This window comes from Ranitomeya variabilis, chromosome 3, assembly GCF_051348905.1.
Source record: "Ranitomeya variabilis isolate aRanVar5 chromosome 3, aRanVar5.hap1, whole genome shotgun sequence".
Lineage (NCBI taxonomy): Eukaryota > Metazoa > Chordata > Amphibia > Anura > Dendrobatidae > Ranitomeya > Ranitomeya variabilis.
In genome coordinates, this window is record NC_135234.1 from 445,570,469 (window position 1) to 445,597,734 (window position 27,266).

Here is a 27,266-nt window from a genome sequence, read left to right on the forward strand (position 1 = left end):
ACTTCCTTGGTCCTAGGTGGCGACTGGACCCTCAGGGACATTGCAGAGTAACGCTAGTCGGATACCAAAAGGAGTGAGGGCTCAGATCGCAAGCTTACCATCTAGTTGAAAGATTTTAGCTTAGACAACGGTATATGGTTTTATATCTGATTAACAGAGTATAATCTTGTTGTTGAACTTCTTATGCATGTTAAACGGTTTGTCCAGGAGTTGTAACTTTGATGGCTTAAGAATATAGATGGGTAAGGATCTGACTGTCAGCATCTCCACCAACCACTGATCACTTGTTTGCTGCTCCCCCACTGCAAGTTGTGTTCAGAGCCAGAACAACATGGCTTCGCTCACTGAGTACATCCGGCAGGAGCTACAAACCGCTAATCAGTGGGTGTGCTAGGTGTTAAAGTATGTGCACACGTTGCGGATTTGCCTGTTGAATTTTCTGTGTGGATTCTGCATCTCTTAGCAGAAAACGCAGGTCAAAATTCGTTTTTTGTTTTTTTTTAATTTATGCAGATTCTGTCCGTTTTTGTTGTGAATTTACTGCAGATTTTGTGTGGATTTCATGCGTTTTTAGCCCTGCGGATTTCTATTATGGAATGGGTGCAGAAACGCTGCAGATCCGCACAAAGAAATGACATGCTCCTTCTTTTAATCCGCAGCGTTTTCCATGCGGAATTTTCCGCACCATTAGCACAGCACTTTTTTTTTTTTTTCAATTGATTTACATTGTACTGTAAATCACTTGCGGATCTGCAGCGTTTCTGCGCGGAAAAAAAGGTTTCGGATCCGCAGGAAATTGCAACGTGTGCACATAGCCTTAGACTCTCGCCAATACTGAGTTCAATGTGTTTCTTTGGCAAGTTCTCTAAGTTTATATGTATAATGAACAGGTGCTCTAATATGCCCAACACCAGGGAACTGTAGATGCCGGGGGTCGGGATTGATTTTACAGACTGGTGGGCACACATTAATTGGCCAATTTATGCACCAAGTGTTTTCAATTTAAAAGTATATTTTATATAGCAGTAGTGCAGTTTAAATTCCATATAGTCAGTTTTTCTACACTTTAGCACAGTGTTATTGGGTATTTTGTTTGTATATTTACATATAGAATAGGCATTTGAGCAAGCCCACAGCTCGGGAAAGTGAGAGCAATGATTAAGTGAACTGCTCAGGACAAATCACTGCCGAAAATATTTCTTATATAATGCTCAAAAATCATTTTGCCCCAACGAGTGTTCTGCTTGTTCATCAGGTGATCAGCAGGCTGCTTACACTTTGAGTTAACGCTTGTTCACGATTATCCTTCAGTGTAACTGACCCTTATTACTAATGTTAATCACATTTTCAATCACTGACAATAGATGTGTGCACTTAAAAATAATTACCTCCAGGTTACAAGGAGTATTAGATAGACCAGGTCAAATTTGCAAGCTGACAATTTGGTCTGTATGTACTTTTAATAAAAATAAATATACAATATATGCCACTATATAATTTTACCATTTCTAAAACTTCTGAACCAACAAGCAGCAGTCTTGTGGTCTAAAAAGGAACTTGTCAGGTGGAATTAGGTTAGTGGTTATGTAGGTGCTCAGATGTGTTACTAAACCTAATCTGTTCTCTTTAAGGCCGGCGTCACACTCAGCGTATGTAAATACGGTCAGTTTATTACGGCCGTAATACTCAGAAATGTTCCCAAAATAGTGATCCGTATGTCCTCCGTAGGCAGGGTGTGGCAGCGTATTTTGCGCATGGCATCCTCCGTATGTAATCCGTATGGCAGCCGTACTGCGAGATTTTCTCGCAGGCTTGCAAAACCGACATCTAATGGATTTATCTGCTCAAATGTTCGTTAAAACATATATACAGTATGTATATATGTCGTTGAGACAAATATATATATATATATATATATATGTATGTATGTCACAAAAGCAGGCAGCACTCCATATTCTTAGAGGTAATTTGCAGGTCTTTATTGAGCCCACATCTTTTTTTGTGACTTATATGGACTGAAAGCAACCAAGGGACGGGTTGTTTGGGCCTTGCACCCGAAGATAAGTAAAGGATTTGTGCTGTTCCAATTCTTTCTAATAAAAAAAAAAAAAAAAAATATATATATATATATATATATATATATATATATATATATATATATATATATATATATATATATATATATATATATACACTGTATTTATATTTAATTCAGCGCGAGTTATGTGAAAAGCCGGTAATTCAATTGCCGGCTTTTCATTTCTCCTTCACAAACCCGACATGATATGAGACATGGTTTACATACAATAAACCATCTCATATCCTTTTTTTTTTTTTTTTTTTTTGCATATTCCACACTACTAATGTTAGTAGTGTGTATGTGCTAAATTTGGGCGCTGTAGCTTGTAAAATAAAGGGTTAAATCGCGGAAAAAATTGGCGTGGGCTCCCGCGCAATTTTCTCCGCCAGAGTGGGAAAGCCAGTGACTGAGGGCAGATATTAATAGCCTAGAGAGGGACCATGGTTATTGGCCCCCCTTGGCTACAAACATCTGCCCCCAGCCACCCCAGAAAAGGCACATCTGGAAGATGCGCCTATTCTGGCACTTGGCCACTCTCTTCCCATTCCCGTGTAGCGGTGGGATATGGGGTAATGAAGGGTTAATGTCACCTTGCTATTGTAAGGTGACATTAAGCCAGATTAATAATGGAGAGGCGTCAATTATGACACCTATCCATTATTAATCCAATAGTACTAAATGGTTAATAAAACACACACACATTATTACAAAGTATTTTAATGAAATAAAGACACATGTTGTTGTAATATTTTGTTAGACTCTTAATCCACCTGAAGACCATCGTCCAAGTTAAAAAAACAAACAACAATATTCCATACCTTCCGTCGTTATGTCCCACGATGTAAATCCATCTGAAGGGGTTAAATCATTTTACAGCCAGGAGCTGTGCTAATGCACTCGCTCCTGCCTGTAAACCCCAGGTACTGAATGGAAAGCTGAGTGATCTGTAGTTACCTTGAGTTACGGTGCTGCGCCCTCTGCTGGATGTCCTCATGAACTGGAGCCTTGGAAAAGTTCCCACGCTCGAGTTCATATGAGGACATCCAATTGTTTTTTTAACTTTGTTTCATGACGATTGTCTTCAGGTGGATTAAGAGTCTAATAAAATATTACAACAACATGTCTTTATTTCATTAAAATACTTTGTAATGTGTGTGTGTTTTATTAACCATTTGGTACTATTGGATTAATAATGGATAGGTGTCCTAATTGACGCCTCTCCATTATTAACCTGGCTTAATGTCACCTTACAATAGCAAGCCAAGCCAAGTGCGCCTATTTTGGCATCTTCCAGATGTGCCTTTTCTGGGGTGGCTGGGGGCAGATGTTTGTAGCCAGGGGGGGCCAATAACCATGGACCCTCTCCTGGCTATTAATATCTGCCCTCAGTCACTGGCTTTCCCACTCTGGTGCAGAAAGTTGCGCGGGAGCCCACGCCAATTTTTTCCGCGATTTAACCCTTTATTTTACAAGCTACAGCGCCCAAATTTTGCACATACACACTACTAACATTAGTAGTGTGGAATATGCAAAAAAAAAAAAAGGGATATGAGATGGTTTACTGTATGAAAACCATGTCTCATATCCTGTCGGGTTTGTGAAGGAGAAATGAAAAGCCGGCAATTGAATTACCGGCTTTTCACTAACACCGCTGCGTATTTCTCGCAAGTCACACTGCTGGTCCATGTGGAATCTGTATTTTTCTAGCCCCCATAGACTTTCATTGGCGATTTTTTTTTTTTTTTTTTTGCGCAATACGGTGACAAACGCAGCATGCTGCAATTTTCTATGGCCGTACAAGACCATATATTACGGATGCGTAATATACGGCAGATAGGAGCTGGGCCATAGAGATTCATTGGGCCGCGTGTTATGCGTATTTTACGGACGTAGTTTATGCGCTCATACGTCAGTAAAACTCGCTAGTGTGACGCCGGCCTAATAATTGTATGGGTATATGTTACCAGGTCTCTGGCAGAAAAAAAATCCTGCATGTGTATTTATGATAATTGTCATTGCAACAGTCAGTCACACTTGAGACTTGCACACAACTTATTGTTTTTCTCCTTCATTGATTAGTATTTGGTGTATGGCTTTATGCAGCTATGTAGTGTGGATGTCTGTTTTTGTATCCCGAGCTTTGGAAGGACTGGTGTAATAACTATAGATGGTGATTTGCTACAGTACGACTGTGTATGGTGTTTGGCTGAGAACTATAAAAAAAAAACATTTACAAACAGTTGAGAATCTTAATGTTCCATGGAGCAGAAAAAAGAAAACGGCACTCGCTAAATCCTTTAGGTAAGTCCTTTATTCCAACTGATTTGGAGACAAGTTGTCCATCCTTCTCCCTTCACCTAGCTCCCCTGCACTGCTGCATGTCGCCAAACTCCTGTCCTAATCAGTAGGCATAAAGGACTTTCACCTTAACGACTGGGTGAATGCGATTTTTCTTTTTTTCTGCTCCATGGAACATGCAAATATTCATTGTGAACCGCCTTAATATATCCTTAAGCTGCAATTGTCAGCATTTATTCTATACAGCGTGGGATTTTGGTGCCTAGTTTTCTCTTGGCACATGTTGACAATCTTAACCACATTAGCACTAACTTACCACTTTCTTGAGGGGCATTTATACGCACTGATAAATGTGGACGTGGTGGGAGCAGTTGGGACACATGTGAACCCCATTTTGTTGTGGTCATCTGAACAAGCTGGGCACACATGCCTCAGCAGTGACAGGGGCTTCAGAGCGAACCTTTCTGTGGGTTTGCCTGCCCCTGCTGATTGAACATCAGACGCAAACTGGAGCTGATCCTTCCTGGCTTATGGTATTGAGTTAGGCTACGTTCACATTTGCGTTGTGCGCCGCAGCGTCGGCGCCGCAGCGCACAACGCAAACAAAAACGCAGCAAAACGCATGCACAACGCTGCGTTTTGCGCCGCATGCGTCGTTTTTTTCATTGAATTTGGACGCAGCAAAAATGCAACTTGCTGCGTCCTCTGCGCCTGGACGCGGGCGCCGCAGCGACGCATGCGGCGCAAAACGCAAGTGCGCCGCATGTCCATGCGCCCCCATGTTAAATATAGGGGCGCATGACGCATGCGGCGCCGCTGCGGCGCCCGACGCTGCGGCGCTGGCCGCAAATGTGAACGTAGCCTTACTGATGCTTGCTCTAGGAGGGTATGTTACTTTTGTTACGTGTGCACTACTTACAGTTTGTGGACTCATGACGCTGATGTGCTGTAGATCTGTTTTGTTCTGTCATTCATGAAACTATTTTTTTTTTTTTTTCATTTATAATCAATATTGAAGAGAGATATGAGAGCGAGAAGTTCCCCTCCAATAATGTTAATTGTAGATACGGTAATTAACAGTGCCACACCTTGCATGGAGAGAGGATGTGGACTAGATAGAAAAAGACCAAACAAAATTAGTGTGCACACCTGATGCAATACAGTAGAAAAGATGTATACACAAATGGCTTTATTGGAAACTGACATACAAAAATAAGGCATTAAAAACTTCTAAAAACATGTATGTTACATGGTAGTCATCCAACACCCCCGAACAATATGGATATGGGACAACTGACATGTGGAGCTCCACTAACCAGTAAACGGAAGACAAATAATAAAGGTATATGTAATGAATCCATCTATTACAGGGTTACAAAGGATAGGGTTAAGATAATTTTTAATGCCTTATTTTTGTATGTCTGAGTTTTCAGGTGTGCACACCAATTTGGTCTGTTTCTCTCAAGTCTATAGATCTCTATATCTATTCCCATAATACTTAATTCTCCCATGATCCTGTGTTGCACATCTTTTATTTTTGCATGTGGTCAACTCCTTTATCAGTTTACAAGAGTTTGCCATGCCGTCCCTTACTGATTGGTGAGACTCCTGGGATCCTAGCCAATCCTGAGAATGATGGGGCTGCAGAGCTAGCGGGGAGCTGCAACATGTCCCCATTTAAGTCAATGGTGCTGGCTCCTGTTCCTGCACAGCCAGAATATGCAGTCACTTTAATTAATGGGGTAGGTGGTTCTTGCCTTCTGGGACTACCTAATGATCCAGATGCGCTTCATCACCTTTTTAATTTTTTTTTTTTCTCCCCCCTGGAAGCAGTTGTGCAGGAAATGACTAGGTAAAGCAGTTTTTCTAGGTATCTGGGGTACTGACAGCATAAGCTCCCAATAATGTATTGCTATCATATATTACACTTGCCAATTCATAGCTACTATTGACAGAGCATTTGATTCACTTTTATGATGAATGTATTTTATTAATCCTAGGAAAGTAAAGGACTTTTTCAAGCGCATATATTATAATTTTATTTTTTTCCACATAACTTTAGCGATACTCCCTCCAGACATTTGCAATACATAGCACAAACAAGGCTGGCGTTAGTGTTTTGCAGAGACGTACAGCCACAGCCCTTTCCTGATTTTCAGGCTTGCATGAGATGTGTGTTGTTTCCATTAGATCAAATGTTTGGCTGGTGACTATTAGCACAAACTTTCCAAGTTTGGATGCCGCTCATAGCTCCTGTATTTGGCCAGAGGGCTTTTTCTGCTTAGTCATGATATAATAGCTGAGCTGTTTTATTTTGCTAAATGCCTGTAGAGACAAGCAGAGCGGCTGCAGAAATCTGAAGATCCATAAACTCCAGCCTTATGTTATGCCGCCTGTTCCCCAATCATTCCAGAGAAACGTAGGCTGCAGCGCTTGTGCTGATCTCTCCAGCTCACTCCGGCAGCTATTGTGTAGGGGCGAGTGTAGTTTTCATGGCTCACAATGGGAGCACTTGTCAACTGCAGGCACGGAGTCCTCTTATAATGCAGAACTGGAACTGCTTTGCTATCTGTCTTAAGTTTAGGTTATTTCCTAAAAAGCATTTGTATTCATTGTGCTGTGACTAAAATTGCTATTTTAGAGGAATATCAATCCTTGCAACTATTGAATTGTTCCAGCGGCTCTGAAATGGACACTTCACAAACATACGGTAAGTTAGTTTGGGTATGTGCACACGATAAGTAAACGCTGTGGGTTGGACAGCGTCCAGCCCGCAGTGTCGAGATGTTACAGCACAGTGGATGGGATTTTTTGAAATCCCATGCTCACTATGCACCCAGAGATGCCCGCAGCTTCCCTGAGGAGATTAACATGCGGCACGGCTCCCCAGACCGCAGCATGTCTATCTTGCAGAGACGCTAGTCTCCGCAATATGAATCTCACCCTTGCTATGTATTGGTGATTCCGCACCGTTCAGTGAACACATACGGATTCACCTGTGTTCAATAGCCAGCGGCGCTTTGGACATGTGCTGCATCCAAAGCACTGCCTAAGGGTATGTGCACACGTTGCGGATTTGCTGCGGATCCGCAGTGTTTTTTGAGGTGCAGAAACGCTGCAGATCCGCAATTGATTTACAGTACAATCTAAGTCAATGGAAAAAAAAAAAGCTGTGCACACTTTGCGGAAAATCCGTTGCGGAAACGCTGCGGTTTAAAAAAAAAAAAAAATAGCATGTCAATTATTTTTTGAGAATCTGCAGCGTTTTTGTACCCACTCCATTATAGAAAACCGCAGGGGTAAAAGCCGCAGCAAATCCACAAGAAAACCGCAGCGAAAACGCACAAGAAAAGCTGCGGAACCGCTCAAAAAACCGCAGGTGCGTTTTCTGCCAGGAGAGGCAGAATCCGCACCAGAAATTCCTAAGCCTAATCCGCAACGTGTGCACATAGCCTTATACTGACTGTGGGTGGAGGCAAAGATGGCTAGACAGGAAAACACATGTAAAAATGAGTGTTTGGTCAGCCTATATGTTATGGGTACCTTTTTTTAGGCTTGTGCTACAGTTGCTTTGACTATGGAAGATTGTAGCACTGGCGCCCATTCTCAATGAGATTAAAAGCAAGGATAAATTGCCGTTTTTCGACATATTTCAGATTATATTTTCCCAAACATTGAACTTGGGGATGATTTGAGTTTCTGCTTCTGTATTTTATATGACCTAGGTTATTTGTCCTCTAGTTCTGATTCTGTTGTGCATCGCTACCACATTTTTACTTGTGTTTGCATGTGATGCCATCCAATACTTCAGATAGTTAGTGTGATGAATATAAATTAAAGTTGATCTCACTGCGAACAAGACTTGACATATGGCATGTAATGCACCTGTCACCTTCTATGCGCAATGTATATAATTGCATAGTGTATCTGGTTACCGGTCAGCTGGAGTTAGGCACTGTGACATCTCAAGCTTCAAAACTGAAATGGCAGCAAGTGGTCATCTTCATTCCAGATGGGATTTCTTCTTTTGTTTCCATAGAAAGTGACTATCCATAAATATCATTCTTGGCCAAGAAGATCATTTAATGGAAGGTTACCCACCTCTATGTTGCTGTCTACTGAAACTTAGAAATTCAATACTGTTTTGCATGATTTCTTAAGAAAACGTCCCCTCCATTATCAGATTTAATGCTTGCGTTTGGATAATTGAATCATTTTATATAGATAAATCTAATATATAAAGCTGAATGTGTGTATGTCCGGGATTGGCATCTGAACCGTCGCAGCTACAGCCACAAAATTTTGCACAGTCACACGTCTGGACCCTGAGAGCGTCAAAGCTATGTTGTGAGGTGAAATTTTAACCCCGCGCTTTCCAATTCACCAAACAATTTTGCCCCTATCTACATAATGGGGAAAAATTGAAAGGAAAAGTGTTGGAGGCAAATTAACAGCTGCCAGATGTGAACAAGGGGGACTTAAAGAATGAGAGCGATGGCGCCAAAGAGTATATACTGTACAGTTGCTAAGGTGGGGCCCCGACATGGGATAATCACCACACCACCACGGGGATATGAACACGCACACAAAATGCGCCACACACTACCACGTGCTCGAACACATATACCACCCTCAGCGCACATTTCACCACACATACACCAACCTCGCCACATAAAAGTCGAAACACAAAAGTCGCCGCTCAAAACTCGCCACGCGCAAAACTTTCCACATGCAAAACTCGCCACACGTGCAAAACTCACCTCATGGAAAACTCGCCACACGCATAACTTGCACACGCGGAAAAATTGCCACATGCACAAAAGTTGCAACACATGCAAAAGTTGCCTCACACAAAACTTGCACATACTCAAAAGGCACCACACATAAAACTCGCCATGCGCAAAACTCGCCATGCGCAAAACTTGCTGCACACAACTTGCTACACAAACCTGTCACATGCAACTCGACACACAAAAAGTTGCTACACGCATGTCGCCACACAACTCATCTCACAAAAGTCGCTACATGCATGTCGCCACACGCAACTCAACACACAACTTGACACACGAAACTCGCCCTAAAACACACACACAAGTCTGGTATTATCCTTCAAAAATAAAAATCTGATTAATAAACAGACAAACTACAAGAGCAACAAATGTACCATATAGGAATCCGGCAGCTGTCAGTCACATGACCAGTCTATTATGTGTATGTGTGAGCTAATATATACTGCCAGGGGGTGGGCTTACTGTTGGCTGGGGATTTATCAGGCTGCCAATTTAGCTTACAAATACTGAGGTAAAAATACTGACCAAATAACATGTGAACGAGGTCTAATACAGGAGGAGATGACATACAGATATATACTATATACAGGAGGAGATGACACACAGGTATATACTATTTACAGGGGAGATGACACACAAGTATATACTATATACAGGAGGAGATGACACACAGATATATACTATATACAGGAGAGATGACACACGGGTATATACTATATAGAGGAGATGACATACAGGTACATACTACATACAGGAGGAGATGACATACAGGTATATACTATATACAGGAGGAGATGACATACAGGTATATACTATATACAGGAGGAGATGACACACAGGTATATACTATATACAGGAGCAGATTACCTACAGGTATATAGTATATACAGGAGGAGATGACATACAGGTATATGCTATGTATAGGAGGAGATGACATACAGGTATATACTATATACAGGAGGAGATGACACACAGATATATACTATATATAGGTGAGATGACACACAGGTATATACTATATATAGGAGGAGATGACATACAGGTATATACTATATAGAGGGGAGATGACACACAGCAGGTATATACTATATACAGGGGAGATGACATACAGGTATATACTATATACAGGAGATGACATACAGGTGTATACTATATATAAGGGAGATGACAAACATGTACCGTATTTTGCGGACTATAAGACGCACCGGACCATAAGACGCACCCCAAATTTGGGGTGAAAATTGCAGAAAAAAAGATTTTTTATAAGATGGGGGTCCGTCTTATTGTCCGAATTTACAGTATCTTACCTGTGGGCTGGTGGTGGCAGAGCAGGGTCACAGGAGGCATGGTGTCGGCAGAGGTGGGGTGAGGCGGTACGGCGTGCACCTGAGCAAGGTCCCTTCCTGCTTAGGTGGGCGACGCCACGGCCTGGTGTCCATGGGAGGGTGGCAGCAGTGGTTACCGGCAGAGGTGTTGGGATGAGGAGGCACAGTGAGAGGTATGGCGTTAGAGGGGTCCCTTTCCCCGGTGAGGTGATGCAGCAGCCCGGTAATGCAGCAGAGCAGGGTGAATCCTGTTACCGTGGTGGCAGAGGTGTGGAGATGAGGAGGCGCAGTGAGCGGGGTCCCTTTCCCCGGTGAGGTGATGCAGCAGCCCCGGTAATGCAGCAGGGCCGGGTGAATCCTGTTATCGGTGCGCGCGGCCATCTTCCTGAGGCCGCGCGTTCGCAGATGGAGCTCTGCTGCCCAGGGCTTCAGGAAAATGGCCGCCGCGATCCCCATCTGCGCACGCGCGGCATCCCGCGGCCATTTTCCTGAAGCCCCGGGCAGCAGAGCTCCATCTGCGAACGCGCGGCCTCAGGAAGATGGCCGCGCGCACCGATAACAGGATTCACCCGGCTCTGCTGCATTACCGGGGCTGCTGCATCACCTCACCGGGGAAAGGGACCCCGCTCACTGCGCCTCCTCATCTCCACACCTCTGCCGCCGCACCTCTGCCGCCACGGTCCACGGTAAGCCTGCATTGCGAATATAAGACGCACCCCCCATTTTCCCCCCTTTTTTGGGGGGGAAAAAGTGTGTCTTATATGCCAAAAAATACGGTATATACTGAGGTAAAATTGAGAGGTGTGAGGTGAAAATGAAAAGGTGTGAGTGCAAAATGAGAGGAGTGAGGGAAAATAGTGGAGTGATCGGAAAATGACAGATGTGAGGTCGAAATGACAAGTGTTAGGGGGGAATGAGAGGAGTGAGGGGGAAAATGAGAGGTGTGAGGGAGAAAATGAGAGATGTGAGGGGGAAAATGAGAGGCATGATGGGAAAATAAGAGAAGTGAGGTGCTATAACTAAACCACAGATATTTACTATGCCCAGGCAACGCCGGGCTCTTCAGCTAGTATATTATAAATTTCAATGGGGTTATTCAATCCCACGGTTTCCCTTGTACCCAGGCGTATTTTTTTTTTTTTTTTTGAGCCATTTAAGTTTATTAAAGTGTTTCAAACTGTTTGAATCAAGTAACGAGTGATTTTGGGGATATTTTCGGTTTTGTCCCATACTCACTGTTACATCGTTATTACCTTATATATATTTTCTGTATCATGTAATTGTAAGCTTGCGAGCAGGGCCCTCATTCCTCTTGATATCTGTTTTGATCTGTGTTTATTGTTATGCTGTAATGTCTATTGTATGTACAAGTCCCCTCTAAAATGTAAAGTGCTGTGGAATATGTGGGCGCTATATAAATAAAAATTATGTAATCACAAAAATGCTCCTCTGTTCAGATGTTGTTTTAACCCCTTAAAGACCGCCAATACCCTTAATTGCGGCCGTTAAAAGGCGCGTTTATCCTTCAGGGCCCCTTTTTAACAGCACTGAGAAAGAAGGGTGTAGCGCCCCCATAGCTGAGGCCCCAGAGAACATGATTCGGGTTTCTTTTTACCGTTCCCAGTGTTGCGATAACCATTAACGGAATAATGGCGACTGCAAAAACAAAGTCAGATTTCCCATTTAATTTCTCTCTCCTCTGATGGGATAGGACATCATAAGAGAGCGAAATCTGGTACCTCGATCCTTCCCCAGTAACTCCAGTGTCCCTGCATCCCCCCCGTGAAGTCCCCATGCCAGCGACATTTTCTTCCGGGAAGAAAATGGCGGGCACATGCGCAGTGTTCACACCGAGATCTGCCAGAAATTTTTCCTACTGGTCCATTTTGATCACTATAAAAGACCCCATCACAGTGATCAAAATAAAAAAAAAATAGTAAATCAAACCCCCTTTATCACTCCCTTAGGTAAAATTAATAAAATAAAAAAATATATATATTCCCATTTTTCCATTAGGGTTGAGGAGGGTTCCACTGTTTAAGTACATCAGAGGGTCTTCAAACGAGACATGGCACCACCATTGATTCCAGCCAATTTTGTGTTCAAAAAGTCAAACTGTGCTCCCTCCCTTCTGAGCCCTGCCATGCGCTCAAACAGTGGTTTACCCCCACATATGGTGTATCAGCGTACTCAGGAAAAATTGCACAACGAATTTTGTGGTCTATTTTCTCCTGATACCCTTGTGAAAATTAAAAAAAAATGGTTCCAAAATTAATTTTTTGTGAAAAAAGTAAAATGTTCAATTTTTCCTTCCACATTGCTTTAGTTTTCATGCAGTACCTGAAGGGTTAATAAACTTCTTGAATATAGTTTTGTGCACCTAGATGGGTGCAGTTTTTAGAATGGTGTCACTTTTGGGTTTTTTCTATCATATACACCCCCCCCTTCCAAACTCGCTTCAATTGTGAGGTGGTCCCTAAAAATTGTGTTTTTTTTTTTTTTAAATTTTGGTTTAAAGATGAGAAATCGCTGGTCAACTTTTAACTCTTATAACGTCCTAACAAAAAAAAAAAATTGGGTTCCAAAATTGTGCTTATGTAAAGTAGACATGTGGGAAATGTTATCTATTAACTATTTTGTGACACCACTCTGAACATTTTGCAATTTTCAAACTTAATTTTTGTACCCTTAAATCCAAGTTTTTGCCAAGCCTGTTGTTTTTCATAAATAAAATCAAGTTATATAGAAGAAATTTTGCCACTAACATGAAGAACAATATGTCACGAGAAAACAATCTCATAGCTCTAGAACGCTTCAACATATCCCACTGATTCTAACTTCATAAAGTGACCGTGGTCAGAATTGTAAAAAATGGCTTGGTCATTTAAGTACCAAATTGGCTCTGTCACTAAGGGATTAAATAGTTATGCTACAACAAGATTTTTCTTTGTCTCCCAAATGTCTGGCTGTGTCACATGCAGGTGGCGATTGGTCTGCACAATAGCAGGAATTGTTTAGATCTTTTATACGTGGATTGCTGTTTGCATTGCGTTACCTTTTTAGCACTGCACTACTAAGATATTTATTAAACTGAGGTTTTCTGGGCACACAGGTTTACATGGCTAAAATGGATATTAAAAATATTTAATCCCAAAATTATTTACTTGCAGTCATGTGACCTCCAGCTCCCCATTTCCTGTTATGTTTTACATTCAAGCACAGACTACAGCTATTTGCTTCCTGTGCTTTGAATGGCACAGAACCAGTCACTCATGTATGAGGCAGACCTAAACCCGCAGCTCTCTGAGCGCTCCATTCTGAATATGGATATCGTGAAGGGGCATATCTTATGTACTCTGGCTAGTTGTGATTGACATATCGAACATTGAGGTCCACAGGTGGGAGTGCGTTGTGAGGACAGACCAATCTGTGGCTGGTAGAAAAGCCAGATTGCAATGCGTCTTGGAACTTGTAGTCTAGAGGCAGAGAGGAGCCTCAAAATTAAAAAGAAAAAAAAAAGTGCCAAGATAGTTTGTCGGGCAAATTACAAGTACTGAAAGATGCTTATTTTTCTTCAGTGGAATAAACCCTTTAAAATGGCCTTTAACTGTATGACTTGAATCGGGTGTAAGCCGAGCACTGACAATTTGAGGGACGATTGTACCCTATATGACTTCTTATATTTTAGCCAACTATATTGTGTAATTTTAAACTTTTTCTCAATTTTCAGAACTAAATAAAAACCCAGTAGAAGGCTTCTCGGCGGGCTTAATAGACGACAATGACCTATACCGATGGGAAGTTCTTATTATAGGTCCTCCAGACACATTATAGTAAGTATTCTGTTACTTGGATACATTGTTGGTTGATATACACTACACAAGTAATTACCTCATGATTAATGTAAGTTTTTCACGCGCTTCCACAATAAAATTGATTTCTATAGCTCTTAAAGGGGACTTATGTCCCAAAATGCTATTAACCTGCAGATATAGGGTAAATTTGCAGGTTAATAGTGTTCCAAAGCTGCCTGGTCACTGTGCTGAAACCCCGGCTGCCAGAAGCAGATTAATTGTATTCCTCCTGGCAGCTTTGGGCTTTCAGTCATATAGGCGTGATTTCAGTTACAGCTCACTAGTTCTTCTGACTTCTAGAGGGCAACAGTTACTTAGAAATTTGTCAGTGATCAAATGAATGCAGGTTACATCACTGCTTTTGTGGTATGGTATGATGTGATACCATAATGTGTACATTTTCTTTGCTCCATAGTGAGGGTGGTGTATTCAAAGCGCATCTTACGTTTCCAAGGGATTATCCCCTAAGGCCGCCTAAAATGAAATTCATAACCGAGATATGGCACCCGAATGGTGAGTAGTCTTTTTATAAAATGTCTTACATGAAAATGAATTAAAAAAAAAAAGCACCCTAAATAACAATTAGTGCATTTGCAATGCTAACAATACTAAGCTAACTGCATCTGAGTCCAAGAAGAAGGGAAAAAATGTAATGCTGGATCCTTGAGATAAAAATATCCTTGTTTTTATTTGATAACTATTTTAAAAATCCATAACTGGTTGACGCGTTTCGGCAAAAGCCTCAGTCGTAACACTAAGGCTCTTGCTGAAATGCGTCAACCAGTTACGGACTACCCAGTGAATTTTTTTTTTTTTTTATGATTTTCAAATAAAAACAAGGATGTTTTTATCTCAAGGATCCAGCATTACTTTTTTTTTCTTATTCTTCTTGGACTTAATCATACACCCAGCCAACAGGTGACTGTGTTGCTTAACCACATGGATCGGTCAGGTCAAAGGATTTTCTGGTGAGCAACATACCCTCTACTGACGTTAACTGCATCTGAGTGTTCGCCTCCAGTACTAGTACATGCCCAAAAATGATGTACGATGGAGCACACGTTCATTCTGCGGGCACCATTATAGGCTGTGGCCCCATTGGCACGGACACCCAAATCCCGTTTTGTGGCGGAGTTCAGCTGTAATCCCCAACTGGACCAACGAATGGGTACTGGAACATAGTGTGAAATCTACCTTGGGGTTACTAATGTATGTCTTTACTTTTATCAGTAAGTTTTTAATTTTTCTTTTTGCAGTTGATAAGAATGGTGATGTGTGCATTTCTATTCTTCACGAGCCTGGGGAGGATAAATATGGCTATGAAAAACCAGAAGAGCGCTGGCTTCCTATCCATACGGTGGAGACTATAATGATCAGTGTCATTTCTATGCTAGCAGACCCTAATGGAGACTCCCCGGCCAATGTAGATGCAGCAGTAGGTTCACATATAATATTTTGTGATAACATAAATACATTATTAAGCCATGAATATTTGCTTAGAAATGCAAACTGTAGTAAATTACCACTTCCATTTACTTTTCTAGTGTTCCATTTTGGCTGTGTTCACATCTAACAGAATTGCAAATGTTTTAGAATCCCATTAGGGCCTGTTTCACAGCTCTAGGAAGCGTGGACCATGCCCAGATCAGAGGATCCTGATTTTGCTCCTGATTTTCGCTAACTGCTGCTCTATATATTCCTATATAAGGCTGTGTTTTCTGATCCCAACCATGGTCCATCTGTCACTGACTAGTGAAACCAACGTAAAGCGGAGATTAGATATATTTAACTGTAGCTTTCTAGATTTTCCAGAAATTCTTCTTTTCCAGTCTGCTTGTGTGATGGACACAAAGTTCTTATGATGTTGGAGATACTGTCAGCTTCTCCAGGCCTCCCAAACCAACACCTTGTACAGTCTTGGCCAAAAGTGATACTATTGAAATTGCTGCAGAAAATGAAGCATTTCTCCTAGAACATTATTGCAATTACACGTTTTGTTATACACATGTTTATTTCCTTTGTGTATTGGAACACAAAACTGAGGCAAAGTTTGATATAATTTTACACACAACCCCAAAAATGAGCAAAAATTTGTTGGCACCCTCAACTTAACCCCTTTCTGCCATTAGACGTACTATTCCGTCCATATGGGGTGGGCCCTACTTCCCAAGGACGGATTAGTACGTCCAGAGCGACCGGGTGTCAGCTGATTATTGCAGCTGACATCCGGCACTATGTGCCAGGAGCGGTCACGGACCGCCCCCGGCACATTAACCCCCAGCACAGCGGTATAGGGAAGCATCGCGCAGGGAGGGGGCTCCCTGCGTGTTTCCCTGAGACCCCCGGAGCAACGCTATGTGATCGAGTTGCTGTGAGGGTCTCTTACCTCCTTTTCCCTGCAGGCCCGGATCCAAAATGGCCGCTGGGCTGCATCCGGGTCCTGCAGGGAGGTGGCTTCACAGCGCTTGTTCAAAGCAGGGGCTGGGAAGCCTCCCTGCTGTGCACAGCAAAGTGTCAGATCAGCGACACTGATTAAAAAAAATTACGTGTGACAAAAAAAAAATCCTAAATAAATTATAAAAAAAAAAAAATATTGTTCTAATAAATACATTCCTTTATCTAAATAAAAAAACAATAAAAGAACACATTTAGTATTGCCGCGTCTGTAATGACCCGACCTATAAAACTGTCCCACTAGTTAACCCCTTCAGTGAACACCGTAAAAAAAAGGCAAAAAACAATGCTTTATCATTCCACTGAACAAAAAGTGGAATAACACGCAATCAAAAAGACGGACATAAATAACCATGGTACCGCTGAAAACGTCATCTTGTCCCGCAAAAAACGAGCCGCCATACAGCATCATCAGCGAAAAAATAAAAAAGTTATAGTCCTCAGAATAAAGCGATGCAAAATAATTATTTTTTCTATAAAATAGTTTTTATCGTATAAAAGCGTCAAAACATAAAAATATGATATAAATGAGGTATCGCTGTAATCGTACTGACCCGAAGAATAAAACTGCTTTATCCATTTTACCAAATGCAGAACTGTATAAACGCCCATCCCCCCCCAAACGAAATTCATGAATAGCTGGTTTTTCGTCATTCTGCCTCACAAAAATAATAAAAAGCGATCAAACAAGTCACGTGCCCGAAAATGTTACCAATAAAAACGCCAACTCGTCCCGCAAAAAACAAGACCTCACATGACTCTATGGACCAAAATATGGAAAAATTATAGCTCTCAAAATGTGGTAACGCAAAAAATGGGTTTTTTTTTTTGCAATAAAAAGCGGTTTTTAGTGTGACTGCTGCCAATCATAAAAATCCGCTAAAAAACCCACTATTAAGTAAATCAAACCCCCCTTAATCACCCCCTTAGTTAGGGAAAAATAAAAAAAATTTAAAAACGTATTTATTTCCATTTTCCCATTAGGGCTAGGGTTAAGGCTACAGTTAAGGTTAGGGTTGGGGCTAAAGTTAGGGTTAGGGTTTGGATTACATTTACGGTTGGGATTAGGGTTAGGGGTCTGGTTAGGGTTACTGTTGAGATCAGGGTTAGGGGTGTGTTTGGATTAGGGTTTCAGTTATAATTGGGGGGGTTTCCATTGTTTAGGCACATCAGGGGCTCTCCAAACGCGACATGGTGTCCGATCTCAATTCCAGCCAATTCTGCTTTGAAAAAGTAAAACAGTGCTCCTTCCCTTCTGAGCTCTCCCGTGTGCCCAAACAGGGGTTTACCCCAACATATGGGGTATCAGCGTACTCAGGACAAATTGGACAACAACTTCTCGGGTCCAATTTTTCCTGTTACCCTTGGAAAAATACAAAACTGGGGGCTAAAAATAATTTTTGTGGAAAAGAAAAAAAGATTTTTTTTTATCTTCACGGCTCTGCGTTATAAACTGTAGTGAAACACTTGGGGGTTCAAAGTTCTCACAACACATCTAGATAAGTTCCTTGGGGGGTCTAGTTTCCAATATGGGGTCACTTGTGGGTTTCTACTGTTTAGGTACATTAGGGGCTCTGCAAACGCAATGTGATGCCTGCAGACCATTCCATCTAAGTCTGCATTCCAAATGGCGCTCCTTCCCTTCCGAGCTCTCCCATGCGCCCAAACGGTGGTTCCACCCACATATGGGGTATCAGCGTACTCAGGACAAATTGGAAAACAACTTTTGGGGTCCAATTTCTCCTGTTGCCCTTGGGAAAATTCTAAACTGGGGGCTAAGAAATAAATAATTTTTGTGGGAATTTTCTATTTTTTATTTTACAGCTCTACATTATAAACTTCTGTGAAGCACTTGGTGGGTCAAAGTGCTCACTACACATCTAGATAAGTTCCTTAGGGGGTTTACTTTCCAAAATGGTGTCACTTGTGGGGGGTTTCAATGTTTAGGCACATCAGGGGCTCTCCAAACGCAACATGGTGTCCCATCTCCATTCCAGTCAATTTTGCATTGAAAAGTCAAATGGCGCTCCTTCCCTTCCGAGCTCTGCCATGCGCCCAAACAGTGGTTTACCCCCACATATGGGGTATCGGCGTACTCGGGACAAATTGTACAACAACTTTTGGGGTCCATTTTCTCCTGTTACCCTTGGTAAAATAAAACAAATTAAAGCTGAAGTAAATTTTTTGTGAAGAAGAGGAGAGAAAAAAAAAAAAAAAGTAAAAGTATGTTCATTTTTATTTAAACATTCCAAAAATTCCTGTAACACCTGAAGGGTTAATAAACTCCTTGAATGTAGTTTTGAGCACCTTGAGGGGTGCAGTTTTTAGAATGTTGTCACACTTGGTTATTTTCTATCATATAGACCCCTAAAAAGTACTTCAAATGACGTGGTTCCTAAAAAAAAAAAAAAAAAAAAAAAAAGGTGGTGTTGTAAAAATGAGAAATTGCTGGTTAACTTTTAACCCTTATAACTCCCTAACAAAAAAAAAGTGTGGTTCCAAAATTGTGCTGATGTAAAGTAGACATGTGGGAAATGTTACTTATTAAGTATTTTGTGTGACATATCTCTGTGATTTAATTGCATAAAAATGGAAAGTTGGAAAATTGCGAAATTTTCGCCAAATTTCCGTTTTTTCACAAATAAACGCAGGTAATACCAAATAAATTTTACCACTATCATGAAGTACAATATGTCACGAGAAAACAGTGTCAGAATCACCGGGACCCGTTGAAGCGTTCCAGAGTTATAACCTCATAAAGGGACAGTGGTCAGAATTGTAAAAATTGGCCCGGTCATTAACATGCAAACCACCCTTGGGGGTAAAGGGGTTAATATTTGGTTTCACAAGCTTTGGAATAAATAACTGCAACCAACCACTTTCTATAACCATCACCAAGCTGCTTTCGCCTCTCAACTGGAATATTGGACAACTCTTATTTTTGCAAACTGCTCCAGGTCTCTCATATTTGAAGGGTGCCTTCGTCCAACTGCAATTTTAACCCCTTTACGACCTTGGACATAGCCATACTTCCAGGTTGGCTGGTACTTAATGAACTTGGACGTATGGATGTCATGGCACTTTTGTGCACACAGAGGCTGTCACTGATGACCACTTCAGAACTCATGACCTAGGATGCAAACCCAGCTTTCTGACACTGGTCACTACTTTGACCCAAAATCCCTTAATCTACAGATTTTATGATGCCTCGCACACAGTCAAGGAACCTCGTGCCAGAGGCAGCAAGACACCCCCCCCCCCCCCCCCCCCCGTTCCCAAAACCTCTTTGAACCTCTGCCATATTTGATTGTAGGCAGGAGTTTGACACTGACAGCTTGGGTTTCCTGTCCAAGAAATATATTTGGACACCCCTCCACGGCATGCCGCTTATGATGAGGTCAATCTGGCCATGGGACCCCTTGGAGCCTTGTGCTCGGAGCAACAAGCCGGATTTCTCTCATCACCACTTTGCAAGCCGGGGCGTACATAGATTTGAGGGCACCATAGCAAAAGTTCTATTTGGGCCTCTCCACACCTAAAAAAAATATATTGTTTTTAATTTTTTTTTTTACAGAGATGGGAGATTTATATCTGTTAAAATGAAGTTCTGCTGAGCCCAACCATGTATATATTAAATAATATGTCTGGTATGTGATAATGGGCTAATCCCCAAATAAATCAAGTTATCCTCAATCCTGATTAGTGTTGAGCATTCCGATACTGCAAATATCGGGTATCGGCCGATATTTGCGGTATCTGAATTCCGATACAGAGTTCTGATATTTTTGCGAAATCTGAATCGGAAGTGTGCGGTGCGTATGGTTCCCAGGGTCTGGAGGAGAGGAGACTCTCCTTCAGGCCCTGGGATCCATAATCATGTAAAAAATAAATAATAAAAATTAAAAAATATTGATATACTCACCCCTCCGGCGGACCCTGGCTCTTAGTGGTGCCTCCGTTCCTAAGAATGCAGGGAGTAAAGGACCTTTGACGTCGCGGCTTGTGAGTGGTCGCGTGACCGCTCATGCGACCAATCACAAGCCGCGACGTCATCGAAGGTCCTTCACTCTGCATTCTTAGGAACGGAGGCAGATGCTTGGACCGGTGAGAGCAGGGGCCGTCGGAGGTCAATATTTTTTATTTTTATTCTTTATTTTATACATGAATATGGATCCCAGGGCCTGAAGGAGTTTCCTCTCCTTCAGACCCTGGGAACCATTCCGATATTTTGTGTCCCATTGATATGCATTGGTATCGGGTATCGGTGATATCCGATATTTTTTGGATATCGGCCGATCCAATCCGATACCGATACCTTTGCATATCGGAAGGTATCGCTCAACACTAATCCTGATGATAAAGAATAACTTACTGACTTTTGGGGGACTGACATCTGGGAGCACTAGCAATCCTGAGAATAAGACCATTCAGCTCAGCCATGAATGGATTGGAGGGGTGCATGCTTGATTTCTAATGAAGAGCAGAGGCCAAGCATGCACAACTCTGCTCCATTTAAGACAAGACTGCAGAACCCTGTTCTCCGAAAATTGAGGGGAGGAGGTGGTTGGATCCTATCGATCGGAGAGAACTTGATTATTTGGTGAACAATCCTTTAAAGAGCCAGGTTGATTTTCCTATTTTTTTACAATTACAGTATCAAAAACAAATATGTTCACACATGCATACACTGATATACAGACACATGCATAAACGCATGCATGTATGTGGGCCCCTTTAACACATACCACGATTCACAGGGCACAAATACAGCAAATAAATATTGGTGTAGTATATTGTCAGATTTCACTTCTTACATTACATGAGTGATATCAATTGTAAATTCTACAATACAGGAGAAGGGATTCAGGTGATCGAGGGTCCACAGGTTTTAGGGTTTCAGTACCTGTAGTATGAGATAAATGGAACCTACCAGTAGAATCTGTCCTCGGCAGTATAACCTTTACAAAAGTCAGTTTCCTCCTATATAGTCCTCCAAACAGTATAATGGACCCCATATATTACTCCATATAGTGTGGGCCCCATATAGTGGCCCATACAGTAGTGGGCCCCCATATATAGTGGCCCATACATAAAGCAAATCAAATACTTACCTCTCCCTCTTTCCGCCACATGGCCGGTCTGCTCACCGACTTTTGCCTTTATGCAGTGCTCAGGACAGAGGGCGCGTGGTAGTGACGTCATCGCCCCCTCTGCCCTGAGACATCAGTCAGAAGACGTAGAAGAGACAAGACCTGTGGAGGGAGAGGTAAGGATATCAAACTGTTTAAAGCACGGGCCCTCCCCCCGACTCACAAGCCCCATAGCATGCCAGTACACCAGGTGGTGGTGCAGGCCCTGCCTGCAAGGGCCCCGATGCAACTGCAGCGGCAGTATGTCTGCCCCTGACTGCAGGTACTGTTTTCATTTTCAGTAGACCGAATCATGTGCTTTACAAAAGCGCTCTTGGTTTCATCTATCCACAAGACGCTTTCCCAGAAGGATTTTGGTTTAATCATATGTCTTGGCAAACTGCAGTCTGGTTTTGTCCGTCAGCCGTGGGGTTCTCCTGGGTCTGCTTCTATATCATTTCATTTCATTCAAATGTTGACAAATAATTTGCGCTGACACTGATGTATCCTCAGCCTGCTGGACAGTTTGAATTTCATTGGAACTTGGTTGCTTTCCACCATCCGGACCATCCTGCATTGCAACCTTTCATTTATTTTTATTTTTTTTTTTTTTCCTCTGCCATCCAGAGTGATTGGCTACAGTTTCATTGGTTGTTAACTTCTTGATTATGTTGCGCACTGTGAACAAAGGAAGATTGAAATTGTTGATATTGTTCAACAATTTTGGTTCTCAAGTCCTCAGACGGTTCTCTTCTTTCTGTTCTCCATGCTTGGTGTGGCGCACTATGACACACACACAATGCAAAGTTTAAATCAACTTTTATTATCTGGTTTGAGGTGTGATTTTTTTTTTTTTTTTTCATATTGCCCACATGTTGCTTCCCACAGGTGAGTTTGAACAAGCATCACAAGCTTGAAACAAAGTTGTTCACCCACAATTGTGGAAAAGTGGCAACAATTTTGTCCAGACCATTTTTTGGGGGGTTAGGAAATTATGTCCAATTTGCCTTTTTTTTTTAATATTTTATTTTTGCTTTCCAATACACGCATAGGAAATGGTGTATAACAAAACGTGTAATTGGAAGAAATGCATAATTTTCTGGAACAATTTCAAGGGTGCCAACACTTTTTTGGCCATGATTGTATTTAATAATCCCTTTTATACTATTCCTAATAAGCGCCTTTTTAGTGGCTCATTCATTTTTACATATGGCTAAAAAATGTGGGTGCAATATGCAAATTAGTAGGTGACTAGCTGGGGGAGTGTTGTTTTCCCTGGAGTAATCGTCCCACTAATCATGTCATCCCCGCCGTCCCCTCCTCACATGGGTATGTGTCCTGATTTGCAAGAGCAGCATCACCGTCTGCTCTTTGCAAATTTCTACCTCTGGCAATGTGCAGCAAAGCCGGGTGTAAGCACCCCAACTACATCACTGCATGTCCAGGGACGTGTTGTCACCAGTTCTGCAAATTTTGTGGCTGCTTGTGTCCTTATCACTTCTGCCTTAATGGGCATGCGCAGTGTGCCGCTGAAGCTGGGGAGTGTATACCAGGCTTTACTGCGCACTGTCGGGGAAGCAAAGATTTGCAAAGAATCGTGGTTGATTCCATTAGGCAATTCTGTACCTCTCTAACGTTATCATGGGTATGTGTTCTATCTGTGAAAAACACAGAACACGTGTGTGAAAAACGATGTCTGAGTGAGGCCCAATCTCCAGCAATCTTGGTTATGTGAACTAATTTGAGGCCAATCTAGCTTAGATTAATCCACGAAATGAAATGTTTTACATATGACCCTGGTCTCCACAGAGATTGTCATTTCTAGCAGTGGCCCCCGATGCACCTCTCATCAACAAGGGTATTTCTAGCAACATTCTACAACTTGTTAGATTGTATTTTATTTGATCAAATTACCGTATTTGCTGTCTTTTTTATTCTATTTTTTTCACCTCTTCATAGAAAGAGTGGAGGGAAGATCGAAATGGTGAATTTAAGAGGAAAGTTGCCCGCTGTGTAAGAAAAAGCCAAGAGACTGCTTTTGAGTGACATTTATGCAGCAGCTAGTAGCTTCACAATTTCAGGGTAAATTTTGCCTTTTACATTTTTCCTTTCAGACACATTTATAATATGTTGGTGTTTGGGAGATCATAAATACAGTGTTTCTTTGAGACTAGTGATGAGCGGTCATGATAAATTTCTGCCACATGATCACTACTTTTAATCTTAGTGGATCTAGTGTTAGCTGATGGGTATCGATCTCTCTCTAATGCATTCTGTCTGACTTGTCAATAAAAATAAATATAATGCTGCACCCCCTTCTCTCTTCCCCATTATCCCGTAGATTGTAAGTCCGCAAGGACAGGGTTCTCTCCCCTCTGTACTAGTCCGCCATTGTAAATTTGTGTACTGTAAACGATATCTATAACCCTGTATGTAACCCCTTTCTCATGTACAGCACCATGGAATTAATGCATAATAATGCAATCTATTTTACTACATTATACGTCACTGTGGTTAGAACAGCAACTGGGATAATATATGGTATATATTCTAATGTATTGTCTCTTCCCACACAGGTCTCCATTTGAGAAACAAGGCACTGTATTTCCTGCACTCTACCCACCTTTTGCTGGACTTTTTGTTGTAATTAGTTGGCAAACACTGGCTGGCACCGGGGTTGCAATAAGACATGCCAGTTATCAATGCTGACAAGAGCCTAAAAAGTGCCAACTTGAAGGTGATTTTCGCATTTCAAAAATCTAAAGAACTGCTTTAAACTTCAGGAAGAATTGTACAGACCTGTACATAGCACAACATGATCCGGATAATATATATAATGTTCATGTACATCCATAAATACACATTGTACCAAATAATGCTTTCTTGTTAGGAAAACCATTATGTAAAGTCTGAGAATGGAAACCGAGCAAGGAATGAAGGAAGAGTGTTTGTACTTGGGGGTTTGCCAGTCATCTGTTCAGCCCATTCTCCAGATAATTTTTTTCCCTCTCTTGCTCCTTCTAGGTTGTAATAGGGAGTCGGACAGTTTTGAAGACGTGCAGGGTTGTTCTTCTGTCCTGGAGAGCGCTAATGAAGTCATACAATTGCTCTCCAAACTGAACCAGTCCTTTCTATGCAGAAAAGTACTTTAGTGGTATTGTGGGTAAAACTGTGTTGATTTTAACTTCCCATGCAGCAGGATTTTATAATGCCCCCTCCTCCAAATGTTCCCACCCAATAATCTTTTGGCTTCACCTGCTTATAAAGTTTTTGTTTTTTTTTTCATTTGTTTGTTTTTTCGGAATATTTGGTCACTGCAGGAGTTTGGTTACCTTTTTTGTGATAATCCATATTTAACCCCTAAGGGAGTATGGTAATTAAACTTCTGAAGTGCCTTATATCCAGCAGATGTTATGTACCCTCTGGTTCTACTGAGTTGACCTAAACACGTGCTGCTCATCCTGGCTGTACTAATACTTTGCTCTTAAAGCCCTGCTGCTTTTTAATGAAGCAACCAGTGAATTAGTAATTTCAATTTCCTGTACAATACTTTTCCTTAATTGCCTGGTCTTGAACTTGAAAGAAGGAAAGCATGCATACGTGTCAGTTTTCTTAAATAATCTTCAGGGTTTGACATAATGTTGCATTATTTTCTTTTTCCTTTCTCTCAATGTGTCTTTCTTAGCTCTCCTATCATCCTTTTCTCCTTTTCAGCAGTTTTTCCTCACCCATTGTACAAAGAAAATTGCGATGTATATTTTCATGTAATTTGATTTTGGAATTCTGTCACCTACTGTAGTGCATTCTTCCAAAATATAATTTTTTTTCCAATAATTCTTTGTTGTCTGTGTGGATGTATTACTCTTACACTGGAGATTTATGCAAATGGCTTGAATACAATACTCCCGTCTCATTAAGACTCTGGCCCTTATCCTTCAAAGCGATAATTCTTCCATAATTTGCTTTAAAAAGTCAATAATTTGTTGTGCAACTTGGAGTCGCACAAACATTTTGCTGCTTTTGAGGTTTTCATGCCAGTTGGGGGCGTGATGCCACAGCTTGCATACTTCATGATCAGCTGTGACGTTACTTGCACCAGAAATCTTACATCGGTGAAGTTTCTGGCGTGGTGCAATGAATCAGGATTGTCTGTCTGCTACATGCCCCCTCATCAAAATCAGTGAGAAAATTGCCATCTTTGATACATTTGGGCCTTGATGTGATGTCAGAATAGTGCAGTTTTTAGTCATTAACGCTAATAAAATGTAATATCTTCAGAGTTCACAAGTACAGGAAGTTATTATTTCATAAAGGAAAGAATTGTCTGATTTCTTTCTTTGGGTGATTAGAAGTACTATGATGTGGACTGCAATTCAAGGTCTCATCAGTTCCCATCTTCCAGGCTGGAAGGTGTGCAAGTAGATAAAAGCTATACACGTAAATGGATTTGGAAGATCTCACATAGCTCAAATGTAAGGGTACCGTCACACATTGAAATTTCCATCGCTACGACGTTACGATTCGTGACGTTCTAGCGATATCGTTACGATATCGCTGTGTCTGACACGCTACTGCGATCAGACACCCTGCTGAGAATCGTACGTCGTAGCAGATCGTTTGGAACTTTCTTTCGTCGCTTGATCACCCGCTGACATCGCTGGATCGTTGTGTGTGACAGCGATCCAGCGATGTCTTCGCTTGTAACCAGGGTAAACATCGGGTAACTAAGCGCAGGGCCGCGCTTAGTAACCCGATGTTTACCCTGGTTACAAGCGTAAACGTAAAAAAACAAACCGTACATGCTCACCCGTCGGTGTCCTTCAGGTCCCTTGCCGTCTGCTTCCTGCTCTGAGTGCCGGCCGGAAAGTGAGAGCAGAGCGCAGCGGTGCTGCGCTCTGCTCTCACTGTACGGCTGCACTCAGAGCAGGAAGCAGACGGCAAGGGACCTGAAGGACACCGACGGGTGAGTATGTACTGTTTGTTTTTTTACGTTTACGCTGGTAACCAGGGTAAACATCGGGTTACTAAGCGCGGCCCTGCGCTTAGTTACCCGATGTTTACCCTGGTTACCCGGGGACTTCGGCATCGCTCCAGCGCCGTGATTGCAACGTGTGACCGCAGTCTACGACGCTGGAGCGATGATTATACGACGCTGCGACGTCACGAATCGTGCCGTCGCAGCGATGAAAATTTCAATGTGTGACGGTACCCTAAGAAACTGCTCCAAGCTGCTCTTTGCTTACACTACACCGACACCTATGGCATTAGTAAACTGCCGATGCAGGAGAAATTGGAGGCTGTCTAGAAAGGAACACAGCATTCATTACTATAATAGA

At 41.9% G+C, this 27,266-nt stretch overlaps 1 protein-coding gene across 2 annotated transcripts in view; it reads left to right on the plus strand.

The window, feature by feature from the left end:
- Nucleotides 1-25,764, plus strand: part of UBE2G1 (ubiquitin conjugating enzyme E2 G1) — an 80,877-nt gene extending 55,113 nt beyond the window's left edge. The window contains exons 1-6 of one of the 2 annotated variants that reach the window (XM_077296487.1): nt 7,052-7,088; nt 14,224-14,326; nt 14,763-14,860; nt 15,604-15,782; nt 23,890-24,012; nt 24,507-25,764. In XM_077296487.1, coding sequence (XP_077152602.1) covers nt 7,067-7,088; nt 14,224-14,326; nt 14,763-14,860; nt 15,604-15,782; nt 23,890-23,976 — 489 coding nt within the window. In that variant the 5' untranslated portion in view covers nt 7,052-7,066 and the 3' untranslated portion in view covers nt 23,977-24,012; nt 24,507-25,764. Of the gene's footprint in view, nt 1-7,051; nt 7,089-14,223; nt 14,327-14,762; nt 14,861-15,603; nt 15,783-23,889; nt 24,013-24,506 lie in introns of those variants that run through there. The other variant, XM_077296486.1, reaches the window with a different exon arrangement.
- Nucleotides 25,765-27,266: the final 1,502 nt, after the last annotated feature.